The sequence below is a fragment of the Acinonyx jubatus genome, chromosome E1, assembly GCF_027475565.1.
Source record: "Acinonyx jubatus isolate Ajub_Pintada_27869175 chromosome E1, VMU_Ajub_asm_v1.0, whole genome shotgun sequence".
NCBI classification, from domain to species: Eukaryota; Metazoa; Chordata; class Mammalia; order Carnivora; family Felidae; genus Acinonyx; species Acinonyx jubatus.
In genome coordinates this window covers 13,764,053-13,775,182 of record NC_069397.1, presented here as the reverse complement: position 1 = coordinate 13,775,182, position 11,130 = coordinate 13,764,053, and the positions used below count along the sequence as shown (strand labels likewise).

General features: G+C 46.3%; 1 protein-coding gene and 1 non-coding gene across 2 annotated transcripts in view; one reads left to right on the top strand and one right to left on the bottom strand.

Moving 5' to 3' along the window:
- Window positions 1–5,250: 5,250 nt before the first annotated feature.
- On the bottom strand, window positions 5,251–5,413 carry LOC113592785 (U1 spliceosomal RNA). The gene has a single exon (XR_003412738.1). It is a non-coding gene; the product is annotated as a U1 spliceosomal RNA (small nuclear RNA).
- A 4,373-nt stretch (window positions 5,414–9,786) lies between these two features.
- The window catches only part of RAP1GAP2 (RAP1 GTPase activating protein 2), a 224,663-nt gene continuing 223,319 nt past the window's right edge, over window positions 9,787–11,130 (top strand). The window contains exon 1 of the mRNA XM_027034683.2: window positions 9,787–9,851. Within this exon, the coding sequence (XP_026890484.2) occupies window positions 9,802–9,851 (50 nt within the window). The 5' untranslated portion in view covers window positions 9,787–9,801. The remainder of the gene's footprint in view (window positions 9,852–11,130) is intronic.

Below are 11,130 nucleotides of genomic sequence, written 5' to 3'. Positions count from 1 at the left end.
GTCATGATTTCGCAGTTTGTAAGTTTGAGCCCCGCATCGGGCTCTGTGCGGACAGCTCAGAGCCTGGAACCTGTTTCGGATTCTGTGTCTCTCTCTCTTTCTCTGCCCCCTCCTCCCCCCACTCACGCTGTCTCTCTCAAAAATAAATAAACATTAAAAAAATTTAAAAAGTTGAAGAAATGACTCTCTTTTAGGTCTCTTGGCAAGTAGAGTTCCTATTTTGTTCAAAGGTGTCTCAAATCCCACTCTGTAGGAACTCCAGATTCTAGCTGTGCTTTGAGTGGCCCCACTTCATCCTGTCTTCCCTGAAGAAACCCCTGAGAGAGGAGCAGAAAGGCCAACACTGTCCTGCTTCTTAGTGCCTCTCTGTCCCTCTAAGGGCAGTATTCCTGGACTGTGTACTGTGTCGGTCTCTGGCAGGCCCATGGGTTCTGATGAACCATCAACTCATCAATGATTTCGACTGTCAACTCTGAGGAAATAACCCCTCAACTTCATGATGTACTGGTAAGAAGGATGAAAGATATGTTTAGTATCCCCCCAAAATGTGTGGTATGAAGGAGCTTGAAAACTTGGGCTCTCATACTAGCTCTGTTACTTACCATTTGAGTAATTCTGGGCAAATCTCAACCTCTCTGAGCTCTAATTTCTCCTCGGTGAAATGTGAAAAGTAACATTTGCTTTGCCAACAGGATCATCGTGAGGTTGTCAGGAGGAGAGGGTGAACGTATTTTGTGAAGGGCATGCACGCGGCATTGTTATGATCACATCCCAATGTTTTTCTCCTTGATCTTATCAAGATAGATCCTGGGACTTTGGCTTTTCATCAGCCAAAGCAAACAGTCCCGCCCCAGATGTTTGTCTGAGGGGTGGCCTTGCCTCATGGGAACTTCCGGCTTTGCCCCAAGATGCACTTCTTATAGAGTCCTGCACTGGGCTCTGCACAAGCTCCCAGCTGGGCATGGAAGACCTGGCCTCTAGGGCTGTCCTCAGGACACTTGCAACATCTTTGGCTGGACAACTATCCACATGTGGAACAACAAAAGATGTGTACAAAGCACCCATAAAACAACTGAAAGGGATGGGCCAGCAGAGCTGAGAGAGCACCATGTGAAGACAGAGCTAGGGCCTGGACTTGGGACAAGGGGACTTGGGGTGCCTCCTTGAGGAGGGTAACAATCATAAAGCCAGTATGCAGAGTAATACTGAGCAAAACTGACTGCATGGCACTCTACCCTAGGTTGTAGGGAGACCCAGACATGTTACGAGATATGGAGATGATGACATTGGAATGATCATGTTGATAACAATGAACATTCATTAAGCACTTTCTATGTGCCAGGCAACCTACTAAATGCTGCTTAAAAATTGTTTTTATTGTTTTCAAAATTAAACTTTTTTTTTCAAAGTAAACTCTACCCCTGATGGGTCTCAAACTCATGACCCCAACATCAAGAGTTGCCTGCTTTATGGACTGAGCCATCCAGGTACCCCTCAAAGTTAAAGTTGTAATGAAGTCTAAGGAAACTAAAGTGTATTAAAAAAAGGAGCACCTGCCTATTATGGTCGGTAGAGTGAGTGACTCTTGATCTTGGAGCTGTGAGTTTGAGCCCCACACTGGGAGTAGAGCTTACTTTAAAAAACCCCAAATCTTAAAAGCCTAAAAAAATGTGTACATCTCACCTCAGAAGTAACCATCTCACCTCAGGGTTTTGAGCTGAGCACTTTACCCACATAAACTCATTTAAACTGTAGAGAAATCATACTGGAAAGATTTATCCCCATTTGCAGGTGGAGAAAACAAAACTCAAGAGAGGTTTAATTTAACACCATCCATGTGGTAAGCAGTGGAATGAGGCGGGACTCAAACTCTAGCCCAGTCAAGCCGGAGGTGACTTCCTGAGGTCTCTCAGTGAAGGGGATGGAGTCAGCTCTGGAAGAAGACACCCATAGTGGTCATGAGTTTTAGAGGAAGCTGCTAACCAGTTCAAAGAGTGAGGTGTGGGTAGCAGAGAAGGCCTAGAAGTTCCCTTCATCTCTTCATGACACCTTGGGATTCTGACTTTCTGAGTTCTGTTTGGGTAACAGCTCTGTATATGGGTCAGTGTCCTGGCAGGGAACAGACAGCACATTTAAAATGGATCATTTGAAAAGAGTTAAGGGACTATTTACAAAGCTGTGGACAGAGGTTAAGAGACAAGAGATAGAGCCGTTACTATCCCTAGCACTGGAGGGACAAGAGAAGGGGAACTCAGAAAGGATGGATTTGGGGGCATCTGGGTGGCTCAGTTGTTTAAGCATCTGACTCTTGATTTCAGCTCAGGTCATGATCTCATGGTCTGAGGGTCTGAGATCGAGCCCCGCGTCAGGCTCTGTGCTGACAGCCTGGGATTCTTTCTCTCCTTCTTCCCCTGCCCCTCCCCACGCTGTCAATTCTCTCTCAAGAAGAAGAAGAAGAAGAAGAAGAAGAAGAAGAAGGAGGAGGAGGAGGAGGAGGAGGAGGAGGAGGAGGAAGGGAAGGAGAAGGAGAAGAAGAAGAAAAGAACTGAAGGATATGGGGAGAGTGCCGCCTAGCAGGAGCTGTAGCTTTCCTTAAATGGAATCCACTGACCCCCAGTGACCTGGAAGGGAGGAAGCTGAGGAATAAGTAGACTGACTTCACTCGCCTCCTGCCTCCCAATACCCTGCTGGTGACTTTTTCAGCCAATTCCAATCAGCAGCCAGGAGTTAAGGGAGGCCATTGACATTGCCTGTACAGGTTGACTCCCCGGTGCCCAAGCAGGATGGAGAAAGATGGAGAAAGGTTCTGGATGGATGAGATATCTGGCACAGCCTTCCTTATCAGCTTGGGTCTTATTTGCTGTTCTTTGCCAGGCCACTGCCCACTGAGTGCCTTAGCACTGGTAGGAACCAACACCGCCTCTCCATGCAACAAGGCTGCAGGGGCAGCTCTTTTCTTCAAAGACTCTGGTCATACTGTCCTTGCCTCCTGAGTTAAGAGCTTGGAGCCCCACCCAGCCTGGGTCCCTTAGAATTCTGTAGCCACAGGGATGGTGTGTGGGGAGTTCTGACATAGGAAAGCTAGCCAAAGGTCATGTGGGTAAGCCTCTTAGCCCACCTTCTCAATGAAAGATCAAACTGGAGCGAGGCTCCATTCTCCTCAGTGGTGAAATGCCTGATTTTGATAAAATGGTCCCTAAAGTCTCAGCCCTGAATTTCAGTCTTCGATTATTCTTTTTTTTAAATGTTTATTTATTATTTTGAGAGAGAGAGAGGGGGGAGGGAGGGGCAGAGAGAGAGGGAGACACAGAAACCGAAGCGGGCTCCAGGCTCTGAGCTGTCAGCATAGAGCCCGACGCGGGGCTTGAACTCGCAGACAGTGAGCTGAAGTTGGACATTTAACCAACTGAACCACCCAGGCGCCTCCTAAGTCTTCGATTATTCCTAAACCACTAGCGTGGCAACAGGAATGAACCGTGTGTGTGTGTGTGTGTGTGTGTGTGTGTGTGTGTGTGTGTGTGTACCGGGCCACAATTTTGCCTCAGACACATCCCCTCTGCCTCAATCTTGCCTACATCTTCCTCCATCTAGGGCAGAGAGCTCAGGAGCTCACCCGATAGGTATTATTGAGGGGAACCCCAGGAGTTCTCCTACCTGTATCTCAAATCCATCCATTTTAGATCACTTTCCATGATCTTGGGCTACTAGCTCCCAAACTCTTTGGTGATCTGGTGTAACTGTGGCTCCTTTTTCCCTTTATTTTTCCCTAGCTTTATATTACTTTTATCACACATGATGCTCCTCATTTTGCCTTATATGTACCACTTCCTACAGCCAGTTCTTTTTAACTTTTTTTTTTTTTTTTGGGACAGAGAGAGACAGAGCATGAACGGGGTAGGGGCAGAGACAGAGGGAGACACAGAATCGGAAATAGGCTACAGGCTCTGAGCCATCAGCCCAGAGCCTGACGCGGGGCTCGAACTCACAGACCGCGAGATTGTGACCTGGCTGAAGTCGGACGCTTAACCGACTGCGCCACCCAGGCGCCCCTTTCAATATGTTTTATTAGAGAAGTAGTAGAATTACACTTTAGAAAGATTGGGAAATAAGTACAGTAACAAAAAATGTGCCTGTAATCATATGGTCCTAATGCAACTACTGTCACTTTTGTGAATTATCTTCTAGTGTTTTCATACCCATGATGACTCACCTACTTGTTTTCATGCCATAACTGTCTGATATTTTCCACCACATTGGATCATAACTTTTCTTTCATGTTTCTAAAGGGTCTTTATTGTTTTGGAACCTCTTAAAGATAGTTGGCTATTTGTACTTAGTTTTTGCCTTTTATTTGTTAGAAATAAATTATTACTTTAAAATGACTTTTTAGAGGGGCGCCTGGGTGGCTCAGTCAGTTAAGCTTCCAACTCTTGACTTGGGCTCGGGTCTTGATCTCACAGGTCATGGGATGGAGCCCCACGTCAGGTTCTGTGCTGACCATGCAGAGCCTACTTGGGATTCTCTCTCTCTCTCTTCTCTCTCTGCCCTTTCCCTGTGCATGCTCTCTCTCTCTCTCTCTCAAAATAAATACATAAACTTAAAAAAAATAGGACATGTTGATGGTTAAAAAACCAAAAACCTCCTCCTCAACTTCTCTGTCCAAAGTTTTCCATCACTAACAAGTTCTATGTGTACACGCGCGCGCGCACACACACACACACACACACACACACACACACACAGAGTTTGTTATTTTTAAGACACTGATATCATCATATAGCACCATATCCTGCTTTGCATTTTGCTGTTTTCACTTGGAAATATCCTAAAGGTCAGGAAATGTTTTCATTTGCTACTCAATGCCTATGTATTTAAAAAAATTATGTTTTCTCATCATTCACTGTGGAATAATTAGGAATTCTAGATAAGCAAATATGTGAAAACAAATTTGTCCATTTATATCTCCCAGTCATAACAACTTTTAACATTTGGCATTACAAATTTTTTTTAATGTTCACTTATTTTTGAGACAGAGAGGGAGAGAGAGAGAGAGAGGAAGGGAGGGGCAGAGAGAGAGGGAGACACAGAATCTGAAGCAGGCTCCAGGCTCTGAGCTGTCAGCACAGAGCCCGACGTGGGGCTCAAACTCATGAACTGCAAGATTTACAGTACAGTGCATCCATTTTCTTATTGTTTGATAATCAGGTGGTTTTTACTTTTTAATGTTCTTTTTTTTTCTTGTTTTTTCTTCAGGGGAAAGCGCAAATGCAGTCCCCCACTACCACAAATCATGCAGTCGAGTTCCCACATTTGAGGAAATCTCAGGGGTCAGCACATCCCGAGTGCAAGGGATAAGCTTCGCCCTGGGAAAACCACCTTCCTGATCATGGTATCTCCCCTGCCAGGTAAATATTACTTTTTAATGTTCTTAAACAGTAATGTGATGAATGTCCTGGTAGCTTAATCATTTGAAAAGTGACTTTCATGGGCTCTGCACTGACAGCAGAGAGCCTGCTTGGGATTCTCTCTCCCCCTCTCTGTCCTTCCCCTGCTCATGTGCAGTCTCTCTCTTTCTCTCTCTCTTAAAATAAATAAATGAACTTAAATTGACTTTTATTGCATTTTTTCTTATTGTACCTATTTATTTAGAAAAATAAGAATAAATGGATAAGAAAAAGAATAAAATAAAAATCATTATGACTTCACCTACCCATACATAAATCACCTTTTTTTCATTGTAGTGACACAATTTATTTATTATTTTATTTTATTATATTTTTATTTATTTACTTTCTATAATTTATGTATTTTTTATAATTTACATCCAAGTTAGCACATGGTGCAACGATGACTTCAGGAGTAGATTCCTTATGCCCCTTACCCATTTAGCCCATCCCCCTTCCCACAACTTCTCCGGCAACCCTCTGTTTGTTCTCTATATTTAAGAGTCTCTTATGTTTTGTCCCCCTCACTGTTTTTATATTATTTTTGCTTCCTTTCCCTTATGTTCATCTGTTTTATATCCATAAATCACCTTTTTATTTGTTCTTATAGTTCTTATAGATGTTTCTAACAAATATATTAATATACTGGTTCTTTATGGTAACTTCTTTTTATCTTTAAAAAATTTTTTAAATGTTTTATTCATTTTTGAGACAGAAAGAGACAGAGCGTGAGCAGGGGAGGGACAGAGAGAGAGCAAGACACAGAATCCGAAGCAGGCTCCAGGCTCTGAGCTGTCAGCACAGAGCCCGACGTGGGGTTTGAACTCACAAACTGCGAGATCATGACCTGAGCTGAAGTTGGACGCTCAGCCGACTGAGCCACCCAGGCTCCCCTCTTTTTATCCTTTTTTGAGAGAGAGAGGCAAAGGGAGAGAGAGAGAGAGAGAGAGAGAGAGAGAGAGAGAGAGAGAACGAGAGAGAATCTCAAGCATGGAGAATTTTAGCATGGAGCCTGACTCAGGGCTCGAACTCATGACACTGGGATCATGACCTGAGCTGAAATCAAGAGTCAGACGTTCAACCAACTGAGCCACTCAGGTGACCTGATTTTTTTCCTTTTAAAATATACCTTGATTTTTTTTATGTCAGTAAAAGTTTTCCTTAGTAGCTATATAATATCCCATCATATGGACACGCTTCTTAATTAACCTCCTTTTGAACTTTTGTGTTGTTTCTAGTTTTTCTCTACTGTAAACAATGCTGCCATGGACAGTCTTCTACAGAGGATCTTTTTTTCCCACCCACATTTTTAATTATCTCCTTAGGATGGATTCCAAAAAGAGAAATTATTGAGTTAAGAGACATGTACACTTGATGGCTTTTGATCATGCCGTCAAGTTGTCATGTGTTCCATAGTTGGACCAACTTGTACTCCTACCTACTTCAGTCATGATTAGGACTGCCCTTCTCCATACAAACCCTGAGTGGGTAATTAAAAATAACAACAACCAGCTGTTCCAAATCTGACAAGTAAAAATGGTATCGCATTTAAATTTTTGAGTACGTAAGTTCTAGCAGGATTCAATTTTTATATGCGTCCACTAGCTATTTATATATCTTCCCTGAGTTGTCTGTTCACGTCAACTTATTTTTCTACCAGAATGTTCATCATTCCTAATTGTTTTGTAATAAAAACTGTCAATATTTTAGTTTTCGATTGTAGTAAGGTACACATAATACAAAGTCTGCTATCTTAACTGTTTTTAAGTCAGTTCCGTGTTCAGTCACACTGTTGTGCAAACATCACCACTACCAATTTCCATAATTCTTTTCATCTTGCAAAACTGAATCTCTGTCTGTTAAACACTAACTTCCCATTCTTCCCCTCTTCAGCCCAAGACCCTAGCAACCACCACTCTACTCTCTGTCTCTATAAATGTGACTACTTTAGGTACCCCATATAAGTGGAATCATACAGTATTGTATTTTTGTGACTGGTTGCTTTCACTTAGCATAATGTCCTCAAGCATCATCCCTGCTGTAGCACATGTCAGAATTTCCTTCCTTTTTAAGGCTGAACACTATTCCATTATATGTCTAAACCACATTTTGCTTATCTATTCATCCATCCATGGAAACTTGGGTTGTTTCCATCCCTCCACTATTGTGAACAATGCTGCTAATTATGAACGTATACAGGCATTTATTATTTTATTTTATTTTATTCTATTTTATTAACGCTTATTTAGTTTTGAGAGAGAGAGAGGGAGCGCGAGTGGAGGAGGGGAAGAGAGAGGGAGACACAGAATCCGAAGCAGGCTCCAGGCTCTGAGCTGTCAGCACAGAACCTGACGCGGGGCTTGAACTCACAAACTGTGAGATCATGACCTGAGCTGAAGTTGGACACTTAACTGACTGAGCCATCCTGGTACCCCTATAAGCATATACATTAAAAACACTTAAATTTGGGGGAGCCTGAGTGGCTCAGTCGGTTAAGCATCCGACTTCAGCTCAGGTCATGATCTCACGGTCCGTGAGTTCAAGCCCCGCGTCGGGCTCTGTGCTGACAGCTCAGAGCCTGGAGCCTGCTTCGGATTCTGGGTCTCCCTCTCTCTCTCTGCCCCTCCCCCGTTCATGCTCTGTCTCTCTCTGTCTTAAAAATAAATAAACATTAAAAAAAAGAAAACGTTAAAAATGAAAATATATAAAAAAACACTTAAATTTGACATTTTGCCTTTAAATTTTGCTTATCGTATTTTTGTGATTTGCTAAGGTTAAATATTTTTATTTTAGTCAAAACCATTGATCTCTTTCTTTATAGCATCTGACATTGATGTCAAGCTTAAAAAATCCATCCCTGGGGTGTGTGAGTGGCTCAGTCGGTTAAGCATCAGACTCTAGATCTTGGCTCAGGTCATGACCTCATGGGTTGGTGAGACTGAGCCTGCTCAGAGTCCATGCTACCAGCGCAGAGCCTGCTTGGGATTCTCTCTCTCCATCTCTCTCTGCCTTTACCCTACTCTCTCTCTCTCTCAAAATAAATAAATAAACTGAAAAATTATCCATCCCCACTTTAATACACAATGATGATACTATATATTTTTTCTGGTCCTTTATATATATTAATACACACATTTATAATTCATTTGAACTATATTTTATGATTTGAAATAGAGACTTTACCCCCCATAAATGGTTAACTAATTGTCCCATCACTATTTCTCCCACCACTTTGAAATACATATGTCACACACACACCTTTGGGGATGTTTCTAGACCTTCTATTTGTTTCCTTGGTTCCTCTGTTAATTATGCTGGGGAAACTTAAAGAAGGAATGCTCAAAGGCAATTGCTAGGTTCATAGTACACTTGAAGGTCAAAGGCAAGCTGCCCACTTACCTTGTCTGTATTTCCTTCCCTGTTTTCTTTTACATGATGCTTCTGTGTCGGTTACATTCTTCATCCCCTGTTGCTTCCTGTCACTTCTTCAGACAAGGCTGACAGTCCCTAAGAGGTAGGCAAGCTCCCAGGATCTTCACACTGGAGGCCGGGTGTTTTCCTCTCTGTGTGTTTCCCTCCTACACAGGCTGTGCGTTGTCCTGGTATAGGAGGCAGATGAATTAGGATGTGACATGTGCAGACAACCTGTACATTTATAAACATTTCTGAAACTCAGCTCTTTCAAACTAGCTTGAGAAGCATGCTTTTACCACGTTGTGGGCCAGACTGGTCTCTGCTCAACTCCAGGAATGAAGATCTCCAGGGGCGGAAGTAGCTTGAAGCCTGCGTGGAGCTGGTCCTGGAGCGGGGCAGCCTGCGGGCCAATGCCTTACTGTTTTAACTACTGTCACTTTATTTTGTGTGTGTGTGTGTGCGAACTACTGTCCCTTTAAAATATTTTAGTAATCTGTAGGGCACACCAGTTTTATGTGTGCAGAGTAATTTAATTTTTTATGCATAACTTTCTGGGAAGGTGGAGCAGGTGTCATACACGAGAGAGGCCTCGTCACGGCGATCCCGGTTTCCCTCGCAGAACTCTGAGAACCTGACTCCTCGCGCAGTGCTCCAGAGAAACCCGGCTCTTGGGCACCGGCGGGCTGTGGCCTCGGCCGCTGCGGCGCAGGAGTGCGCAGCTCCAGCCCGAGTCGGCTCCAGGGGCGGGGCCGCGGGGCCGAACGGCCCGGGCTCCAGGCCGGGGCGCGTCTCGCCCGCCCCGCCCGCCGGGACCCGCGCCGCGCCCAGCGCCCCGCGCCCGAGAGCGCGCCCTCGGCACTGGCCTGCGGCAGCGGGAGTCGACTCCGCCCAGCGGCCCGCGGCGGGCAGGGAGCGGGCGGGCGGCCGGGCTGCCGGACGAGGCATGGCGGGCCGCCGGGCGCCGGGGGAGAAGCGCTGGCAGCTGGTGCGCTGGTGAGTGGGCGCCGGGGGCGGAGAGGGGCGCGGGCCTGGTGCGGGCGGGAACCCGCGCGCCCTGCGCCCCGAGGTCCGGCTGGGCGCGGGAAGGAATGGGGCGCCGGCCGAAAGTTTCTTCTCGAGCTGAGGCGGCGGGGCCGGGTTTACCGAGCGGCGCAAGGATTGCCCGCTCGTAAGCATCCCGCGTCCCCGCGCGGGGTCTTTGCGGCTCTCCAGAGAGATGGGCGCTGGGACCGGGGACCCTGTCCCTGACGTCAGGCTTTGGAGGGACCCCGCTCCTCCTTCCACAGGCTCATAGGCAGGGTTTTCCTCCTTCCCTTTTCCCCACCTCTGCTTTCCGATTTGTGCAATGGGGGTCTCCTGCCTGCCTCCATTTCCGCTGCTTTGGTCGGGTCGCGGAATTGGGCCCCAGGGGGCACAACACACAGCCCTCAGCTCCCCTGTTCAAGGAGATGCCCCTGTCTACCTACACAGGGATCTCTGAGGGGGCGGCATTGGGGTTGGGGGCTTGGAGATGGGGGCGTCGGAGGTGAGGAACGAGATCCCTGTGTAGGTGGGTGGTTGCCCCTACCCTCACCGCAGTCCTGCCTAGGCCTTTGGGTATCAGGTTACCTGACTGCAGGCTGAGCGGGTTTCAGACGCATCACCGGGAGTCACCCGGGTTGGGCCTGTGTCCGAATGTTGACGGCTGCTGCTTCAGCCAGAGGCCCGACCTCTGCTTAGCGGGCGTTACAATGCAAGGCAGCCTGCTCAGCCCACCCCTGCTCTGGGGAGGACTCGAGAAACAAAGGAGCGTGTCTGGCCGGGACCCTCCTCACCCCACATCATCCCACCCGCATCAGGACCAGGGCCATCTCTGAAGTAACGTTCTGACACATGGCACCCGGTATGTTTTGTAGCAGGAATACAAATAGCAATAATGTCATCAGCAATAACAACCTGGGCGTCCTAAATGCTTCCTGCTGGCTCCAGGACCCAGGTGTTGCAGTGACTCTTCACAGTGATACTCAGAGGAACGTATTAGCACCCTCATTTCACAGATGAGGAAACTGAAGCTTGGAGAAGGAAAGTGGTTAGTCAAGACCACCCAGCAAACAAGCCCACGAGTCAGGGTTTGTATGCAGTTCTTGCCCAGGGGGTTAACCGCTCCTCTGTTTTGCTTATTTTCTGGATCACCCGTCCCACCCAGCCTGGCCATACATCCAAGTTCACCTTGTCAGAAAATCCTAGCAGGTCCGGACGGGAGGGGGGCATTGGGTTTCCAGCCTGCTCAGGC